The following is a 22184-nucleotide window of genomic DNA, read 5'->3' on the forward strand; positions in this document are numbered from 1 at the left end:
TTTTTATCGCTTCTCGACTAAAGACCATCAGGCATGCTTTTTAAATCGAGAAAAAAGACACTTACACTTTAGAAGCTTGCTGTGAATATCCAATAGAAAGATAGGGGTGGTAGAATTTATGGTCCGCGCGATGTGGATATTTTTAAATGGGATTTTATCCCTAAAGTAAATCTATTTGTACCGCGCATAAAAACCCTGCCACTACCCTTATTTATCCAACAGAGTGCAACTCAATGTCCTTTTAGAATTCGAACCTCCAGATCTTCGAGAAAATAAATTCAAAAAAATCGTTTTTGATTCTTGGCTTTTATTTCGGGATGTTCAACATAAAACCAGAATAAGTAAATACTCGGCAAAGCGTAAAAAGTATCGTATTGGACGTTACAAGATAAGCACATGGAGATGTTTCGGCACACAAAACGCAGGATTTAGGATTAGCTACACGTAATATTCTACACGTATACACAGTAACGAAACAACGCAACATAAAAAGGAGATTAACAGGCATTTTATCATGTCGGACAAACAGCACACGTATTACTGAATATACAATATAACTTTATTAGATATCTTAAACATTTTTATCAGCAATTGTATGAAATTTCTATATGGTCACTTAAAATATTTCGTGTATGTAAGTAAATCATACATACGTATTTACCCGTGAGTATGCATGTATATACGTACTACTATAATGGTAGTAGTATGTATATATTTCGTAATTTATGTTATAATTAATTTTTTTATATATATATGTATAATTGGTAAGTGTATAAATTTATAGCTCCTCTGCGAAATTTAATGGAAATTTCGCGGGGAGTGTCGAAACGTTACACAAGACGAAAAGTTGGTTCTAGAATAATGTTAGCTCCGCGACGAAAATTTGACCGAACTCCTGTCGTCGTTAATTGAAAAATTGAAAGAATTCTACGCACGATATCGCGGCACGCTTGTAGAAAATACGAATACGCGCGTACGCGACGCGGTCACGTCTACGTTCTGTTAAACGTTGGAAAAAAAAAAAAAAAAAAAGAAAAGAATCACTCGGTTCGATCTGGTTCGTGTTCGAGATTTTTCATTTTCCACTGTACACGCTCGATCTAAGAAAAAGAGGGGATGTATGAAACTCGAAGATCGATCGCGTCAAGGAAGAATAAAACATTCCCGGAGGAAAATGATCAATTTCCGTGCTCGGCGATTTTACGGGAAAAAAACTCGGCGGATCAGCGAAATGCAAAGATCACCGACCTCGCGTCGATATTTTCAATTTTCGTCTGCGTGTTTTGACGAGCGAGAAAGGAAACGGACGAGAGAGCACAGAGTGAAAGACGAAAAGGAAAAGAAAAAGAACAACGAAGCCGAGGAGAAGAAAAGGTGAAGCTAACGACCATACGTACGGAATACGCGGCGTGCGAATACACGAAACTATTATACTAATATTTACAGGAGAAATTCACAAAGGTACAAACGGTACATACACGACGAAACAAGCTACGCTGGTTTTCTCTTTGATTTTCGCAGCGGCACATAAACCAGGATACAAATGATCACAGGCCCCCTTGCACGATTACATCAATATAATTCGCAGGTCACGGTGAATTTCATTTTCTCAGCGTTCGAACGAACGTTCGACGAGTTGGAAATTTTGCAAATTACAAATCTGGTAACTCTGATTCTCGTTTCATTCCAAGCCTTTCCAGTGCCGATTGATAAATTCAACTGGTAGCACGTCATTAATTGGAAAATAATTGTGCGAGAGAGTCTGGGAAACCGATCAAATGGTGGAGGGAGAGAAAGTTAAGAAACGGTACAAACAGTGGACGCATTCGTAAGCCGGTTTCATAAACGCACGTAATAATACTCAAAAGTGTGTGTGTGTGTGTGTGTGTGTAACGAAGTACGTGTATATCGAACGGTATCGGTCCTTTCCTCGGGGAAAATGAAACATTTGCGTCGATATTGCCTTAATTCTAATCTTAATTAGTCTACGGGTTACTTATAGCTCCATTATTAAACAGCTCAGATACACGAATACATGGCTGAACTGCCAGATGTCACGGTGTTTGAGAATACGGTGTCGTGGAGTACTGGCTCGATATACTGGCCGAAATCTCGCAAATCGCGTAAACAGAGAATTGTTGTTGTAATCGGGATGAATTATGCTCTTTTGCGCTGTTATTCAAGGATTAATATAGTAAATCAGTGTTAATTTACTGCGATTCGCCGGATATCTCGTACTTTACAAACTGACAGCGGATTACGATTCACACTTATCCACCGGGGGATATTGTTGGACATTTAATTGGACGCGACGTAATCGTAATTTGCCGTGCGTCGATCTGCCTTTTTCTCTTTTTTTTTTTCTTTCTTTTTTTCTCTTTTCAAGGCTGAAAGCCGCCGACAAGTGAAAGAGTTATCCGATTTTGTACGTAACGATTCCTCGCCATCTGTCACACGTGCACGCGTGACACTTCACGTCGCGATTAAATAGCATCTCACATTTACATTTCACTCTGACACGTTCCTTACTGAATATATTTCACATTTCAATAATATTTACAGGCAGACGCGATGATCTTCATTTCCAATATTTCGTCGCCGATTTTTCTTTTCAATTAATTAGTCAATCACGTTGCAGGCCAACCCGACGTTTGGGAAATTTTCTCTCAAACACAGCGAGAAATCTGGATGACGTTGTTCGACAGCCGCATTAGCATCGATGAAGGCATCGACAGAGTGAACCGGGGACCGACACTCTCGAGCGATCGAGCGTCGTCGTCTTCATCGTGACACGAGCGACGCAAGGCTGCGCTCAAAGGGATCCCGAATAATCGTTTAACAACTGTATTTTGTTATCGCATCGTTGTTATGAAACCGGCGGAGATACTATCATAGACAGACAGACAGACAGACAGACAGACGGACAGACGGACAGACGGACAGACGGACAGAGTGTAAGAGATAAAGAGAGCCAGGAGCAATGAACAGCAAAAAACAACACGGACACTGAAGACGGACGTTTACGCGCCTGAGGAACGTGATGTGCATTCGACGTTGCGCAGCTCTTGCCTCTCTATGTATGTACATACAAAAATAGCCGCCGACGGGGGCGCGCCTCGAACGCATCGAAATCCCCGCGACACGAAACCGGAAAGGGAGGAAAAAAAAAAAAAAAAAAAACGTCGAAGAGAAAGATCAGAGAGAAAGACGAAGGAGGAGGAACGAGCCGAGTTTTCATTTCTTTTTCTGCCCGAGCCTTCTGCACGAGCACAGATTCCCTCTTCTTTTTCATCTTCCTCCTCCTCGTTCCTTACGGCGAGATATCCGCGTGGCATGACTAACTACCGTGGCTAACGAGTCGGGCGAAGTGCCACCGTGGAATCTTGGCTAACCGACCGGGAAAGTGGGTCCAATGAAATGCTTCCAACTCTAATATTTTGGCTTGTCAGAGGGTGGTCCGTTGGCTCGCTTTTTCTTTTCATTTTCGGGTTTCCCTTTCTCTTTCGTTCGTTCGTTCGTTCGTCCCCCCCCCCTCCTCCCCCCTCCGTTTTAATTATTCTTCTAATCTAGGTTCCTTTCGGTGAGAACTTCCCTTCTGCCCTTCTGGTTCTCGAGCTCATTTCCTTCGCTTTAGGTCTCTCGCTCGATTCGATTAACATCAAACTAACTCTTCCCACCTTTCCAAATTTCAACAATTTCGTGCCTCTACCAAATCTAACGAGAGAGAGAGAGAGAGAGAGAGCGAGAAAAAAAAAGAGAACAATTTCACGCCAATCCCAATCAGCTGACTTTCAATTTAAATTCCCTCGGAGCAGTTTTTTCGCGCGACGGTGCGCGACGAACTTCGGGAATATCGGACGTCCATAATTTCGCGCGGAGAGAGATTATAAAACTCCCGGACAGCTCGGCCCTCGGATTCTATCTCTCGATTCTATTATATCTATCGGCGCCGATCGGCGGAAAATGAAATTGCAGGGGGGGGGAGGGGGGAATTGAAAAATCGCCGCGTAACCAAATCTCCGCTCTCTCCTTGCTTGCCAGCAAGTTGTCCCGTGTCTGGCCGTGACAATCGGATCGCCAACTTCGCCGCACCTGTCGAAACTTGGATAAAGTTCTCCGGAAAGTGATGGACGGTCGAAACGACGGTGGCCCGTGGGCGAGGAGAGACGCGGCTTCTGGGTCAGTGGGACCCGTTCGACGCCCGCCTGTTTTCACCCTCGTTTCGAGCCGGTCGTTCGATCGTGGTGGGAGGGGATCGGCTGATTCTTCGGGCGGAAAAGGATTAATTTTTCACGGCTGTCCGCCGGCCGATCACACCGGTGAAAGAAGAAATACGCGAAAGAGTTTCCCACCGAATTTCATCGCGCGTTCCCGATCGCGTTCTTACAGGTGGCAGGAATATTTCACCCGGCGGTGTGCTCGGCCATTTCCGATTCTTTGTGCAGCCTGCCGGTTATCGGGGCGATTCGATCGCCCTCGGCAAATTAAGCGGTCGAGCGCCGGGGGAATTGTTCAAATTCGACCGCCCCCCTCCCCTCCCCCTCCGGCGGGTTAGCTCCCGGCGTAAATTCTATTTGAACCTCTTTCCGGATCGCGTTTCGCCCATTCGAAATTGCGGCTTGAAATTGCGATTACACCCGGGTGTCTTGTTTCCCTTGCGAAACGGCGTCAATAAGAATTACAATCGTTATTCAACACGGGGAATTTTTCGATTCTAGAAACACACATCGATAACACACTCTCGGAAACTCTTGAAAGCGCGTAAAATTGACAAAAAAAAGTTTCCTCAACGAAAAACCAGTCTGCGATTATTTTGCAATTTTTCTTTTTACAACTCTGTCTCCTTTCCCCCTTTTTATTTTTACACGGGAATGTGACTAAACGTCAATTTCTCACGAAAGATCCTTCCGGTGTAAAGTCGAAGCTTTAAGGCGAACTTCAATGGACCATAAAGTTATTATTTACCGTTGGCAGGTCTTTTGCTTTCGAGTATCGTTTTCGTGTGTCGGGGTTTTTCAAGTTTATTTCACATCGGGGATTTAACCTCCGATCGATGGGGGGGTCCCTTTGTGCGGGTCTGATCAAAATCGTTTTTACTACTTGCGGAACGTTCGGAATCAGATTTTAAGGAAAGGCGTGAAATATCGGTCAGCATTGTGCCCCGAGAGAGCCGTTCGTGGATCAAAGTGTCGCGGAAAATGAAAACGCCGGCGTCGTAGACATTTTTCACAAAAAAAAAAAAAAAAAAAAAAGACCGTAACAAGCCCGCGGTAAATTGTTATCGCAAGAGCAATTTCGGGATCGATCCTATAAACGTAAATACAACGTAACTGCTATAACCTGCCACCGGGCGTGGCATCGCCCCGCAAAACGCGATCCTATAGACAATAAATTCGGTAGGTTTACGTTCGGATCGAATTTTCTATTATATGAATTGCTCTGTGAAACTGTTCGTCAAAATCGAGTCACGTTAATTTCGTCAAGAGTCGAACGCCACTTCCAATCCGCTCCCGAGTCCAATCGTTTCCGGAGCTTTTGAATATTGTAAAATCGGGCTATATTTGAATAAAATTCGAATCGACGCCGAAACGATCGATTTGATCTGTTTATCTCTTTCTCGCGATTCGATCTCTCAATACCGGCGTTTAATCATCGAGTTTAGATAAGGGTTGGGGGGGGGGGGGGACAGGCGTGATGAAGAATTGCCGGAGAATCAATCGGACGTGATATTTTAAAAGAATAATACCTCGTAGTTCGTACTGACCTCGTTTCACGGATCGTGCCGCTATTATTCGCGCGAGCGAGGATTGCTATTCTCGAAATCTTACTGCGATCCGGGCTCTCTCTCTCTCTCTCTCTCTTTCGTTTTTGAGAGCGAGCGAAGGCGCCGTGGGGCGAGAGATTTACCGTGGCGAATTGAATATTTAACTTTCGAACTTCCTCCCGGGATACCGTCGCCGCTCGGAGACTTTAATCAGCGGGAATTCGATATTCCATTAAATTCCTAGACGCGTTGCGTTTCGAGGACGTGCCACCGACACGGCAGCAATAGACGCCGCACGGCCGAGTTATCCGGATCGTCGGCGTCGTATCAACGAGGTTCGCGTAATGATAATGTTCGGTGACACGTGACAACGTTACGATCTTCTGGATGCGCGTTGAACGTAAACGCACTTGCGCGTGGCTCGTTCGTAAGTCGCTGGATTTAATGAATTTCGAGCGATCGAAAACGCGAGCGTCACGTCATTTATATATACTCGGCTTGACAAAGTTATTAATACAAATAAACGAAAATATCTATCAACCGTTAAAACATTCGACGAAATATTACACTGTAATAAATTACAATTTGAATGACAATTAAAGTAAATAGATTTGTATTAATTATGCTTCTGTGCTGAACAGAAATTAATATCAATTCCGACAAATTAAACATCAAGCCCGTGTCTTTCAGTTTTACTTGTAAAATAACTAAATTTGAAATTTGAAATCGAACGTTATGTCGATTAAAAATAATAAAATTGTACAGTTACTCGTACAAAATTTTCATAATGTATATAGTGTTGAAATTGGATCTTTTTACGTTTCCTGTTTTGAATAAAGTGAGAAATAATGACAAGATACGTCGCGATCTTGTCTCTATATTTTATATAGTTGCGACGCGCAATGCAAAATGAACGAGCAAGATCAGCCGCAGTTAGCAAACATCCAGTTACGTATCGATCGAAAATGTACACGTCTATACGCGAATTCGAGAGTTCGACTTACATACTTCCGGTGATACTTGGCGATGGATACGGTACGCATACGTTCTTGCTGGTCCATCGAGTATATATTCTTCTCTTCTCTCGTATTCAAAACGTAACGTATCTCTTCCAAACTTAACATCGTAAATTAATAAATAAATAAATATATATATCATTATGTATATATATATATATATTTATATTTATATAATACCCTTAAGTCTGTGTACAAACGTGAAACTCTCGTCACTAAATATATCTCGGTGCGTGTTTCCATCGTGGCGTGTTTCTCCTAATGGTAAAAAGTCGCGTTTATTATTGCTTCAATTTACAATCTTCGTCTGAGCGAACGGCCCTCTTCACTCGGCTTCAGCGGGTGCAAGCGGAAAGTAGAAAAGGAACCGTCCGGTATTTCCCCTTTTTCTTTCTTCTCTTTACGAATCCTAACGTTGTGTCGTTTGCTCCCTTCGGTGTGTTATATTTTTTCACGTTGTGTGTGTGTGTGTGTGTGTGTCGCGTTATGCTTTTCGTGCTCCTACGTGTGTGTCTGTGTGTGAGTGTTCGTTAATAACGCGTGTCTGCATAAGTATGCGTGCACGCCTTGTACAAAGGTACGAAGAGACAGATAAAGAGAAAGATAAAGGAACAGCGAAACGAAAGGATGAAAGACAGAGGTTCTTCGCGCGGTCCTTCGTTCTTTCGACTCGTGTCAAATCCTTGCGCCTTGAGGTAGCCGACCGTCTCGCGCAAAAATCTTCGATCAAAGTTCCTCCGATACGGGCTGCGTTAACATTTGGGGCGATCACAATCTCTCTCTCTCTCTCTCTCTCTTTCTCTCCGGACACGGTGGATCGACAAAAAGGAACACACGAAGTGGACGAAGACGGCGTGAGAGAGGAAAGGAAGGAAACAAAGGCGAACAAAGATGAGAACGGTGAAATTAGGGGCGAAGAGGAGAAGGACAGAAGGGATTCACGCGTTCGATGACGACGCGAGTGAGAGAGGAAGAGTAATCTTGGAACGCCTAGCCCTAGGAGGGTTTAAACGGGCTAACGAGACGGTGCTTTGATTTGATTTGTCACTACGTTTAAACGCGAAATGAACGCTCGCTTCTCTCTCTCTCTCTCTCTCTCTCTCTCTCTCTCTCTCTCTCTCTATTTCTCGCTCTCTCTCTCTCTCTCTCGGAACACGGCGCCCGAGCATTTGCACTGTACCAACGGGAATCCGACGCAATCCGTGAAAATAAATACGTTCCCGTAGCCCGGTCCCTGCTAACCCGTGGCCCTTGTGTGTAACACAACGGTGGCCACATTTATGCGCCGTACAATTTACATTCCGAGTCAGATTGCGTTTCCCCCAGCGAAAATGCATTCTGCTGTTCTCCAGCGACGCGACTATCTTCTCGGAAGACATTTCATTTTCACCTCGTCCACCAGTCTGGCCTTTCTGCCCCCTCCCTCGCCCCTCCTCCCCCCGCCATCGTGAAGAAACAGGGGGACAACTATCCTCCGCGATGGGACTCTACGGTGGTTCCACGTTGGATATCGTCGAACGGAAAGAATTTATTGAACAGAGAAAGAGAGAGAAAGTGTGTATGTCTGTACACGGTCGACCGTCGGATCGATACTTTCGCTGAAAGGAAGGATTACCGTATCACGATTGATCTTGGCCAATCAGTTAGAACAGATCCTCCCCTGTTAAGGCTTCTCTCTCCCTTTCTCTCTCTCTCTCTTTCTGTTCCTTTTCATCTCGCGATAGCGAGACTGTCGCCGCTGGAATTTCTTTCGCAACCCCCCCCCGAACGTGACCAAAGTGTAAGCCGAAGCTAGCACGCGTCACTGGGTAATCCATTTCCCCTATGAATCTTCTCCGTGGGATCTCGGCGAGTGTCTTCCCTCCTCGAACGAAAAGTCAGGGTACAGTCTCTCTCTCTCTCTCTCTCTCTCTCTCTCTCTCAATCTTTCTCTTTCAGGATTTCCGAAAAATCGTTAGCCTCCGTGTTCACCAGCGCATTTCGACCGCCGAGCGGTAGCTAGCCGAGTTCCCTCAAACGAACACCACGTGAGGTTTCTGCGGAATCGGTGACTCGTAATCGTAATCGTACTCGTAGTCGTAACCGTAATCCAGCCGTTGAACGTTCGATCTGGGAGTGGCGGGGCTCTGCATCCGATAGAGCGACAACACTTCCGGTGGCTCGTCGCGAAGATCGGTCACGTCAGCCACCGCGTACACACCCTCTTCCTGCTGCCTCGCAAACGTCGGATTGCCGCCGGTTTCCCGACGATTGCTCGCCGGTCTCGCGTACCTAGGCGTCTCGTAGATGTTGGCGTCCTGCGACTGCACGGTATTGGGGGGGCTCCTCTGTCCTGGCTTGGCGCGCGGCGTGTCGTACGGCGTGTCCTCGTTCCGAGTCAGCAGACGCCTGCTGTACGATTCCGCTCCGTTCTTGTCCAGCTCGTCGTTGTTCCTGCCGACGTAGACGAGGAATTCCGGCCGATTGGGCGCCGCGTACGCCAGACGTTTCTTCCTCTTGGACCGCGTCAGATGCGCTATCAGCGCCAGTATGGTCGCCGTTGCGGCTAGACAACCGGCCGCTGACAACGACAGATAGAGAGGGCTCAGCCGACATCGCAGCGAACCCTCCGTTAGAGCGATTAGGGCCTTCCCGGCGAATTCCTCGTCGGTGCAGATGATATCGTGGGTATCCAGCTCGAGCCTCGAGTCGTTCCGACGCTCTTCCGCCCTGATAACGTTCCACAGCCAGTGCACCGAGCAGTTGCAGACCAGCGGATTGCCGCCGACGCGGAGAGACGACAGCCCGTCCACCGGGAATTGCGTGGGCTGCAGGGTCGACAGACTGCATCGGCGCAGCGAGACCCATTTCAGATATCTGGCGCCGTAGAGGACCCTCGCCGGCAGTTCCTTCAAGCCTCGATTACCATCCAACGAGATCCGCTCGAGGTTCACGTTGTCGGCGAATGCTCGCGCGTGCACGCTAACGATCGTGCAGTCGTTCAACTCCAGGCTCCTCAGCTCGAACAGGTCGCGGAATCCGCCGGCATCCAGCGCGCCAAGCGGATTACGGCTGAGAATTAAGCTCGACAGGACGTTCAATCTGGCGAGAGCGGACGTTGGTACCGACGTCAGGTTGTTCCCGGACAGGTCCAAGTGCAGCAAGTCTGGCAGTCGGTCGAACGCGTCGTCGGCGATGTTCCTGATGACGTTGTTGGCCAGGTTCAACGAGACCAACGAGGGCAACGACGGCAACGAGTCTCTGTCCAGCTCCTGGATCAGATTGTCGGACAGGTCGACGTTCTCCAGGCTCGGTGCCAGTGCCAAATTCTCGGTGGGTATCTCGAGCAGAAAGTTACCGTTCAAGATCAACGTGCGTATTTTGTGCAGATACTTGAGCAAACCTTCCGGCAGGCTGGTGATGGAGTTATCGCTGAGATTCAACACCTCCAGCTCGCTGGTGGCTTTGAACGCTTGCTCGTCCATGTCGGAGATGTTGTTGCTGGCCAGGTTCAGCTCTCTCAACGAGTCGAGGCCCTGCAGCGAGTTCTTGGCCAGCGCTTTCACCGCGTTCCCGCTCACGTTCAACGTGACCAGGTTCTTTTGGAAGACGAAGTTGTCCGAGCCGAGCGTGTGTATCGCGTTCGACGTGAGATCGAGGATCTCCAGGTTACCGTAGAAACCGAACGTCAGGTGAATGCTGCCGACGCGGTTGTTGGACAGGTCCAAGTGTCTGATCTCCGGGTTCAACTGGATCGGGACGACCTCGAGGCCCGCGTAAGCGCACGACGCGTACAGGCTCTCGTCGTCGCAGCGGCACTGCGTCGGGCAAAGACCGTTCGCCATCACTGACATCGCGACGGCCATCGCTATCGCGATTGGCAGCGTCGTCGTCGACGGTCCACGCGATGCCATTCCATATGAACTCCTCCTCGACTGCAACTACCCTGCAACATTTCAACCAGATGCGTCAGTGGATCAAATGTTAAAACTTGTGCGTGGATCTGAACGCGAAGCTACTAACGTTCGTTCGTTCGTTCGTTCGTTAAAAATTTTATCGTTTCTATCGACGGAGCGAGACAAACGGGTTAACTCCATTAGAAAACGGAGCGGACGGTGAATTTAAAACACTTAACAAAAGTAAATTCGCAAACGCTGCAAACAGGTAGGTGCAGCAACGGTTACCGGTAATTTACTTCGGCACTCTGGCGAAGAAACGGCGCATGCTTTCGCGTTTATCTTCCGTATCTCCGTATCCTCCTGTTCCACCGCCTGAGAAGAGAGTCTAAAATTTAAATTGCTAATTGACGTTCGCGAGATCGCGAGCAAAAAGTGAGAGGGGGGGAAAAAAAGGGAAGAATTTCGCTTCGAAGTATCTCCGGCTCAATCAAGCCCCTAACGTGTTTGTACACGTAATTTAAACGAGGGCGTTTGCGCCTTTTTTTTCCTTTTTTCTTTCGGCCCCAGCGTTGTCCAAGCTGGCAAAGTACGAGAAGCACGTGAAAGCACCAGGCCAGGCGTCGTAAATTCGAAACGAGTCGTTGTTTTTTTTCCCTTTTCGTGAGATTCGTGGAAGAAACGAAACGAAGCTCGAAGGACTTTCCCTGTCTCCGATAAGTTCCGCGTAATTTCCTTAAGTAGTTATTAAGAAGGGCCATATTTTCAGCTAATTAACGAAAGAGAAATAAACGAAACGAGACCCGACCGAGCACTTTGTTTCGGAATCATCCCCTCTGATGAAAGAGAGGACGAGTGGAGGGAAATTTTTGCAAATATCAAAGGGAAATATTATATATCGAATATGTACTTCCATACTTCTGCATACAACTCGCTTGTTTTCTAATTCGAGAATTCATTAGACTGTCAGAGCCCCGTTGACCTATTTCAGGCTCGTTATCCGCAGCAGCCCTCGTTTATAATCAAACGCGCGAGAACGAATTAAACAAGGCCGCCGGCGAATTCCGGTATAACGGTTTGGACGTGTCGAAAGAATAAGGCTTGTTAAAATGTAACGTACGACGGCCGTTTCGAGCACCTGCCGCCAAAGATAAGCGAAAGGCGAATTACTAGAAAGCAAAAATGATGGCTCTCCCGAGCGGTAGATACAATTTCCAAATGAGCCTCGCGCGTTGTACGTTGTCCGCAGATCGTAGATCTCCAACTAGATTCTCCGGCTTATCCATTTCGAAATGAATATTCAGGGAAACTCGCGTGGCAAAAAATTTCTCGTAGAAACTCTGTTCGCAGTGTCGAAGTAAGTTCGCTCCCGATTTGTAAAACAACGGGGATCTAATTAAGGGATGTTATCAAACGTTTCACGTGAAACGAGACTTGGAAATTAATTAGAAATACCGAGGAGAAATTAATAAGAAATACTCGTTGTAACATAGATTGAGAGAAACGGGGAACGTCCTGTGCGACGGGGAGACGCGTTGTTTTTGCAACATAATTCTTTGCCGCCAGAGACTTTGTTTGACGTTTATCATATTTAGAATGTAATTTCGTTGAAAATAAACACGGGGCGTTTACACGACACTGCATGCTGCGCGTGGGGCTGACAACTGATTTTACGCGTGTATCAAACAATTTCGCAGATTTGCGAACGACATCTGATCACGTTTAACGGGTAACGTGATAAATAAACGAAGGAACAAAGGAAGCGATTTCCTCGTGTCTTCAACCACTTGGCAATTGATTGCGGACCGTAACGAGTGACCGAACCGTACACAATAATTCGTCGCTTTCTTCTTGAAGAGCCGTCGGCATATCACTGGATTAGAAATTACTGAGTAATAAATTAATTATTATTTGTTTTGCCTATTTTGTTTTACTTAAAACTGAGAAAATATTACAATTTTGGAACAAAGAATTCTCGACGTGCGTGGCAAGAGGTTAACCACTTGCGCTGGCAATTGATTGCGGACCGTAACGAGTGACCGAAACGTATACAATAATTCGTCGCTTTCTTTTTGAACTCGTCGGTATGATACCAATGGATAGAAGTATTATTAATAGTATCAGAAGTATTATTAGTATTATAGTATCAGAAGTATATAGAATAGTATTAAGTATTATTGATAGTATCAGAAGTATTATTATTAAATTAAATTAAGTATTATTAATAGTATCAGAAGTATTATTATTATTAAATTAAATTAAGTATTATTAATAGTATCAGAAGTATTATTAGTATTATATATAGTAGTATTAAGTATTATTAATAGTATCAGAAGTATTATTATAAAGTAAATTAAATTAAGTATTATTAATAGTATCAGAAATACTATTAATAATTATAAATTAAATTAAGTATTATTAATAGTATCAGAAGTATTATTATTAAGTTAAATTAAATTAAACTAGTATTAAATTAATTAAAAGTATTATTATTATTAGAAGTACTATTATTAGTATTAATAGTATTATTAAGTATTAGTATTAGAAATTATTAGTAATAAATTTATTATTTGTTTTGCCTATTTTGTTTTAGTTGAACGTACTTGAAACTGAGAAAATATTACAATTTTCGAACAAAGAATTCTCGACGTGCGTGGCACGTCGTTTCAGCGCGGGTTCAAGAGGTTTAATCATCTCAAATAAGATTCTTTTTCATACATGTGTTTCATACGTCGTGCTGTTACTTTCAGCGACGTGCTATACGCTGGAGAGAAAATTATGCCCTTTGTAAGATGGAGAGATCGCGCTGTGCTCTCCGTTCCCAGGGCCTGATTCAAATTATCCGAGATTACGGTTCGCAAATTACAGGCGCAAGCTCTAAGAAAAGTAACTGAAATCCAGCTTACGCACAACAGAGAGAGAGAGAGAGAGAGAGAGAGAGAGAGAGAGAGAGAGAGAGAGAAAGCCACGGCACCGTAATAAAATAGGTAGTACCGTAACGTAAACGAAGGAAAATGGGATCGCCACAAACGGTATATTCTTAATATTGATTACCATCAGCGAATCAATATCGTGGTACATGCACGTTTATAGAGTTATTAAATTATACATTAAGCGCACATCCGCACGTTCCCTTCGTGAATTTCGTATTCTCATTGCCGTATTTCCCTGCCGATTCTCCTCGCCGCTCGCCGCCGCGATCAACGAGATAATAACTATCCGTCCGATAGATACTTAAGCAGCTCGACAGCGACCGGGCAAAGATAAAAGAAGGAAAGAGAAAACGATGGAAAATAGCGCGAGCGTCTAGGTGGCCGGCTCATAACCGAGCCAATGCCTCCGCCATTTTATCCATTCGAGGCACGTCGAGCATCCTCCAATATGCTAAACATCGAATCAATTCTTTCTCTTCTTCTTCTTTCTATCTACCAACGATCGAATCGCCGCCTATTGGAAACAGTCCACGTAGAAACTGGCTGGCCTGTCTCTCCCCCTTATAAAATGAATCGAACAACATGTCATTGGTCCAATGCCAGAAGGCCAACTCAACACGCGTACACACGGTTAGTGTGTATAGGAAAGAGAGAGAGGGTTAGAATCGAACCCTAAGCTCGCGAAAGTTTCGAGTTACGCGACCGCTCGGCTTTCTATAGCCACCGTCGTCGTTTTCCTGTATACTTTCCCTCCGGGATGAAGACGCTCTCCCGCAATCGCCAGCGTTTCAACCGCGTCCGGTTAACTTCCGTTTCGTCCCCGAGCAAACCACCTTCCAGCCAGTGATCGTTGCTCTTTCTCTGTCTATGTTTCACGGAAAGCAGACAGTTGATTATTATTCTCGATTAGAAAATCATCGAAAATCTGTTGGTGGAGATTTTTCAGAATCGATCGAAACGTGCCGATCATTTCATCATCACCAAAGCTGAAGCGTTTGCGAAATTGACTTCAGTTTTTGCGGAAAAACTTGCTTCCAACGATCGAATGGAAACCTATAACCTTTTAACGATCGCGGGCAAGTTAAGGTTTCTGGGCTTAAAAATAACCCGTTTCCTCTTCCTTTCGTTGTTGCGTCAAGGGGGCCGCAGGCGATGTGTGTACGCGATGCTGCACGCAGGCTACGGAAGAGCGGTTCTTCCGGTTGCAGCGCTTGCCGGGCTTGCTCGTTGTAATTATGTAAACGATATTCCCGGAGCGGAGGCGTCGGGACCCGGGCTAAACAGTTTCGCGAAATAAAAATCCCCGGGTCCACGGGACACACACACACACACACACACATACACACACACACACACACCGGCTTTGTAGCGGGTGAGCAAGCCGCGAAAGCGTAACCACCCTTCACGTTCCAACGGTTCGCCGCAACAAACTCGATGCAACGAGTTTATTTACGGACACCTGCACGTTCAATTCGCGTTCAGATTTTACCCGGCCGCCGATGCGCGCCACGGGTGTACATACACATGCATACACATTCATATATATATATATATAAAACACATCGTGCACGTATGCGTGTACGTGCATTGTGCGTGTTTACGCGGAACGGGCATAGGCATTTGTGTGTCAACCTATTTTTTTTCCCTTTCCTTTCCTTTTTTTTTTTTTTTTTCCACGCTCTCCGGAATAAATAACATTAGTCCCTCGTGGGGGATACGGCGCGAAAGGAACAATGATAAGCGGGAGAGAAATAGTTTCAAAAGCGAATCGCGTGCGCCTGGGTTGCCGCGGCCGACGCGAAAATTAACAAGCCGATAAAAACTTTATTCGACCGGTCGTTTTTATTATCTCGACCGTGTGTGTGTGTGTGTGTGTGTGTGTGTGTGTGTGTGTGTGTGTGTGTGATCGCGAGCATATACAGAGAGGGGAAAAGTTGCCCGTTCGAACTCCCATCATCGAGGAACAAAACCGTACGCGAAATTTGCTCGAATCGCTCGACCAGGTTTTTCTTTTTTTTTTCCTTTTTGCAGCCTGTTTTCTTTCTCTCTAAGGCAGCTTTCTAGCTTTCTAGCTCTCTAAGTAGAGAGAAACGGTCCGGGGACGCCGTGGTTGAAACTGCTCTCCGCCAGTGTTTCTCAATCGTTGAAAAGTATTCCTTTTGATAAGCAACGCGGTTCAACGCGGCAGTCGCACGCAAAAGAAACGAGTCTCCACGACTTTGCAATTTCTCGCGAAACTGACAAAAAGTTCGCGAGAGATTCAAAAGTTAAAAGCGAGAACGAATTGCGAGGGAATTGAACGGAGTCGGACGTCTAGTGAATAAATAGAGTTTAATGAAAATGTATTCCCTACCTATGTAAATAGCTGATCGTGCGAACAGCGTTGTGTAAGTACAGCTGCAAAATAACCGCGAGAGAACCGTGGAAAACACTTTGCCGGGCCGATCGAAGTTGAGAATTTGAGGGTTAAGCGAAAAACGGAGAGCGTGGCGAAACGTGGCGAAAGCAGGGTGCGGAGTGGGGGTGGAAAGCACTGTGGAAATTGTGTGGAAGCCGCGCGAGTGGTGCAGCGTGTTCGGTGTTTGAACTTCAGGAAGTTATCGATGTAAGTTCCTGCATTGGGAAATAATAGCGATCGGCAGACGTCAGGGACGCTTAACCGAGCGGCGAAACGCTCGGGAAGCTTTTCCATTTCGATTTTGTTTGCCGAGCGCTTTTAATTTGATCGCGAACGCTCAAGAGTGATAAATTGTTATAAAACCGTAGGTAACTAAGGAAAACTGCTCGGGGACTATTGAATATTTACTTTCGGAAATATCGAATTTGCTGAGTTTTTGTTGGTGAATAACCGGTTCTTGCCTAAAACTGCAGAGGAGAAGAATACTGCTGCAAACAGAACGATGATCGCTTGCGTGACATCTCGTTCTGTTTCTTCTTTAATTAATTTCGGTGATTGTCGCAGTTTCGTAAAATTTTTGTTCAAGGGGATCTTCTAGTGTTGACGTGGAAATTAAAAAGAAATTGATTTTTCCTTTTATTTTTTTTTGCATATTCTTAAAGGATACAGTTTCAAAAATCTCTGGAATCTTATATGTGAACTCCTAAAATTAACGAAGTTATGGGTGTTTGAAGGACGCGACGACCAGTGTCTTGTTATTAATCGTAATATTAAACTTTAAAGGCATTTTTCTGGAAACTATGCTTTTTCAGAACAAGTGTCCATGATATCTCAACATGTACTTGACTAATTGAATCAAAATTTTATGTACGCATTTAGTACATGTGTGACTACAGCCCGAACTAGAATCAACCGAAAATTTTTGTTTTTTTATATTTTTCTAAGCCTGCGAAGTATGACAGAAACACGCAAAAATCGATAATCGAAATTCAAAGTACCGCCGATTTTTTAATTTTACCAGACATTTTTCTATAATTCTAGTTCCGGCTATAGCCAGATCTATATTAATTAAGAAAGTATCACGGTTTTTTATTTCAGACAAGCAGAATAGCCGAAATCGTGGACGCCATTTTTTTAATAACGACAATGTTTGAGAGCATGCAGTAGCACTGGTTTTAACTTTTTCTGTTCCAAAAAAATTTTAAAACGTCGTTGAAATACGTGCAAATAAACCTTGTCAATTTGATTGCAAAAGGTATAATAGTTTCTTTGCAAAAAATTCCCCAAAAAAGTGCAAAAAATCACGCACCTCGCACTAGAAGACACCCTTAAATTATATATTATATATTAACTATACTGTTATATTAATTTGTATCAACCTCTTGCGCTCGAATGACGTGCCACGCGACGTCGACAATTTTTTGTTCCAAAATTGTAACGTTTCCTCAGTTTTAAGTGTACTTAAGTAAAACAAAAATAGGCAAAGCAAATAACAAATTTATTACTTCTCAATCATTTCTATATCACATCGACGAGTTCAGAACGAAAGCGACGAATTATCGGTCACTCGTTATGGTCCGCAATTCAGTTGCCAGTGCAAGTGGTTAATCAAAGAGCGTCGGATTTAAGAAAACGAGTGTAGACCTGTTAAAAAAAAGAAAAAAAAGAAAAAAAAGAAAAGCTAGGAGACATTGCTAACAAACTATTGCGGAATCTTAAATCAGATAATATCTGAAAGGTAGAAGCGCGTGACGTAAAAGTACCTAACGAACAGCAATTTTGTCTGAGAAAAAAAAAAAAAAAAATAATTTATCCGCAAGGCTCGTTCGGCCATTACGAGCCTCTAACTTGGAAAATTACTTCAACCCAGCTTTACAACATTTTACAGCTAGAGCCATCTTATTGATTCGATGAATATTTCCTGAATACTAGTCTCTGCCGTTAGAATTTTTTCGTAACAGAAAATTGCTGTTATTTTTAGGCCGCTACGTACCTCTAACGTGCAGCTAAACTACGACAACAACGGGACAATGAAATCAAATGTCCTGAAAATACAGTTTAACGGAGGGCGTGAAATATTTAATTACCGTCGATACGAGAACGCATTTCGGACTTATTAACGCGCTTCAGATACGAATTTTAGCGTGTTTTAGCCACAGTTTCGAAACGTTGCTGTTTATTTCAACGGAGCACGTAACGGTAGAGGGGGAACCGTATCCAAATGGTAACGTTACACACGTCGCGCGTTATTAAAAACAGTAATCATATGCAGCGGAGAATATTCCGGTCCAGCGGCCTCGAATCAGTACAGGGTGCAGGAGCCACCGTGGAAGTTTTAGTCGGTAGGAATCCGTAACATGGGCTGGGTGTCTTATGCACGATTTCCTCCACGTATAAAAAAAAAAAAATAATAATCATAAGACCACTGTCAACGCGTTATCAAATTCCGAGGCAGAAAAACGGAGCAAAGGAGTCTGTACGTTGTGAGTCAACATTAATGTACGATCACAGGAACGATCAGCCAGCGGAATCGTCACAGCTCTGACCCATTGAATAAATAGAAAAACGAGAGACGGCGGGGGATGGGAAGTAAGGAAAGAAAGGAAAAAAAAAAAAAGAAGAAGAAGAAGAAAGGAGAAGGAAGGAGAGGCCGAGACACAAAGATCTCCAACCACGGGCGTTCAAACACTTCGATTCACTCGGCGTTGCAGGCTGGTGGATGGACAAAAGGAATCGCGTTTCACAAAAGGGACCATTTCCCGGTGAACCAACGGTCGCGGGACCACCGCCCGAGCACGAAACACCAAACGCGTGGCCGTGGTTCGTCGATAATTTCAATTTTCGTAGCTGGTGCAAGTGTTGCGGACCAGCCTGACGAGATTTCGGCTCGTTTCGGTAAGTGCTGGCCACGGCTCGGTAATTTTTCACGTCCCCTTCCCCGCGCCTTCCCCTTTTTACTCACCGACTCGGAATAACAAATGGCGCTGATCTCGCTGTCATGCATAATGCACAGATTTACAGCATTTCCGCTATCTGACAGAGCTACGTGTCCCTCGTAGACGAGCGATCTCGCGACAACGAGAGAAAAAAAGCGAGAGGGAGAAGAAAAAAATATACGAGGGACGAACGTTAACATCCGCAGCGTGTAATATCCCGTATGGCAGGTCGAGCGTTATTTTCTCCGGGAAATCGGTCGCTGCTTTCTCTCTCTCTCTCTCTCTCTCTCTGGCTTTTTTTTTTCGTTATCCATTCCTAGCTATCGGGTGGAAGCTGGGCCAGACAGCGGATTTTCCGCGAAGCGGAAGGGGAGGACGACGAAAGTCGTGAAGACGAGGGTGGAAACCTCGAGTAGACTTGGTCGGGTCCGCCCGCGGAGCCTGGATCAAGGGGAGCGTGATTACCTCGAAATTCGGGCTCTCTGGCCATCGCTATAAGTGACATCAGCCTGATAAACAACACTTGTCTACGAGCGGAGAGAGAACGATAAGGGCGAAGGGCTGGGCTGTATTAGCCGGAACGATCCCGGAACGGCCCCGGGGAAAATATTTGTGTTGGTTCGCTTCCGTGAAATTAGGTCCGTATTACATGGCTTTCAACGACCGAGCGATGCCTGCCTTCTTACCGCGCTTTATTGCCCCGTTCGATTAGTTTGTTTCGATTGTTGATCTCCGAGATATACTTGTACACGTTTCCTGTCGGGTCCCGTTTTGTCATTTCGAGCTGCAGCCGGGATCAGATTTCCGAATTTTCGTGTACTTTCGACTCTAGATCAAACAGATATGTAATCGGCCTGTATCTTAATTAATATATATATATATATATATATTTATAATATTTTAAGAATATAAGAATATATAATAAATAATATATATAAGAATGTATAAGAATATAATAAATATATTATATTTATGATAGTTTAAATGTATATTAATATACATTTAAAATTATATTATATTTATAATATTTTAAATGTATATTCTGAATATATACGAAGAATATAAGAATATATAAGAATATAATAAATATGTTATATTATATTTATAATATTGTAAATGTATATTCTGAATATGTAAGAAGAATATAAGAATATATAATAAATAATATATATAAGAATATAATAAATACATTGTATTATATTTATAATATTTTAAATGTATATTCTGAATATATACGAAGAATATAAGAATATATAAGAATATAATAAATATATTATATTATATTTATAATATTGTAAATGTATATTCTGAATATATAAGAAGAATATAAGAATATATAATAAATAATATATATAAGAATATAATAAATATATTGTATTATATTTATAATATTTTAAATGTATATTAATATACATTTAAAATTATATTATATTTATAATATTAAAATTATATTATATTTATAATATTAAAATTATATTGTATTTATAATATTAATATTATATTATATTTATAATATTTTAAATGTATATTCTGAATATATAAGAAGAATATAAGAATATATAAAAATATAATAAATATATGTAAGAATATATAAGAAGATACTCTGGTCAGATCCGTCAGGTTCAGTGAAATCAGATTTTCGAATTTGTGTACTTTCAATTGGTTTTAGTTTTAGATATCAAGCATATACACATACAAATATGTAATCATAACTGAGATATGACTTGTATGTCAATTAATGACATATTTAAACACACTTTGTCAGGTCTGTTTTCATTCGAACTTCAGTGGAATCAGATTTTCGAGTTTAGTGTACTTTTGGTTGGTTTTAGTTTCAGATATCAAGCAGATATGTAATCGCAATTGAGAGACTAGATAACGTAGACGGTCTACAATGACGTTCAAAGTGATTCTCTTCGAAAATATCGTCGAGTTTAATTGCAATGACTCTGTTTGTCGCGCCACTCGACGAAGACGAGACCTTTCTTGAATGTAAGTTTCGCGAAAAGAGTAAAACCGTTTCTGCAGCGAGGCCTGAGTGGATGAAACTTGGCTATTACAGTTGTTGAGTTCGCATGATACAACTCATAACTTCGGGCAAACATCAGATTGCTTAGAACAGCTTATAAAACTTGACTCCACCGCGCGGAGACGTGCGATAGTTTTGGAAAATTTAATGGCTTTATTAACACACAACACTTTCTCAGATCGATGAAATTCTCCCGTGTTGAAAAAAGAAAACACACACACATACACATAGAGGCACAATTTCCTACTACTATTTTTCACGATTGAAAAAGGTTCGGTTTATATCTTTTACGATTCGTCCCAATGGAATTTTATGTTAAACAGATTTCGTGTTGCGTGAACTGCGCAGGCGTGTATGTGAGCCACACGGTGAACTTTCGATTCAAGCTACTGATGTTTCCATCGCATGTAAAACAAGTGATAGGGTGATAGATTACCACTGATGGTGCATGCAGCTCAAGCTAAAAATCACACGAAAATACCGCGGCTCCCGACGTGTTAATCAGAAATTTTCCATCTATCGATTGGGAAGGTATGTAGACACAAAACATTGCCTAAACGTAATAAAAGAAATTTCTATCTGAATGTTTATTTATTAAAAGTTTCTTTTATTAGGTTTGGAGCGTGAGGTGGTTCCAAACTTTCTAAAGTTACTCTGTAAAAAAAAAATAACAGTATAATTAATCTAGAAACAATATATTTGACATTGAAGTCAAATAGAAGAATGAGGAATTCAAAATATCACCTAAATGTAATTTTGTCTTTTATAGAGCTCTAGAAGAATATATTTCTATATACTAAAGTCAAATAAAAGAAGAAGGAATTCAAAATATTGCCTAGAACACAATAAAAGAAATTTTTGTCTTTTACAGAGCTCGAAGTGGTTCCAAATTTTCTGAAGTTATTCTGTAAGAAAGAGTAACAGTATAATTGATCTAGAAACAATATATTTGACACTGAAGTCGAACAGAAGAATAAGGAATTCAAAATATTACCTAAATGTAATTTTGTCTTTTATAGAGCTTGAAGTGGTTCCAAATTTTCTGAAGTTACTGTCTAAGAAAGAATAACAGTATAATTAATCTAGAGCAATATATTTGACGCTGAAGTCAAACAGAAGAAGAAGGAATTCAAAATATCATCCAAATGTAATTTTGTCTTTTATAGAGCTCGAAGTGGTTTCAAACTATCTAAAGTTACTCTGTAAGAAAGAGTATAATTAATCTAGAACAAT

At 42.9% G+C, this 22184-nt stretch overlaps 1 protein-coding gene across 4 annotated transcripts in view; it reads right to left on the reverse strand.

The window, feature by feature from the left end:
* Positions 1 to 7976: 7976 nt before the first annotated feature.
* LOC122538215 (protein artichoke-like) overlaps positions 7977 to 22184 on the reverse strand; it is a 40769-nt gene continuing 26561 nt past the window's right edge. For all 4 annotated transcript variants that reach the window (XM_043672099.1, XM_043672098.1, XM_043672097.1 and 1 more), the window contains one exon: positions 7977 to 10705. In XM_043672099.1, coding sequence (XP_043528034.1) covers positions 8793 to 10673 — 1881 coding nt within the window. In that variant the 5' untranslated portion in view covers positions 10674 to 10705 and the 3' untranslated portion in view covers positions 7977 to 8792. The remainder of the gene's footprint in view (positions 10706 to 22184) is intronic.

The sequence above is a fragment of the Frieseomelitta varia genome, unplaced genomic scaffold (assembly GCF_011392965.1).
Source record: "Frieseomelitta varia isolate USP_RPSP 00005682 unplaced genomic scaffold, Fvar_1.2 scaffold_976, whole genome shotgun sequence".
Classification (NCBI taxonomy): Eukaryota; Metazoa; Arthropoda; class Insecta; order Hymenoptera; family Apidae; genus Frieseomelitta; species Frieseomelitta varia.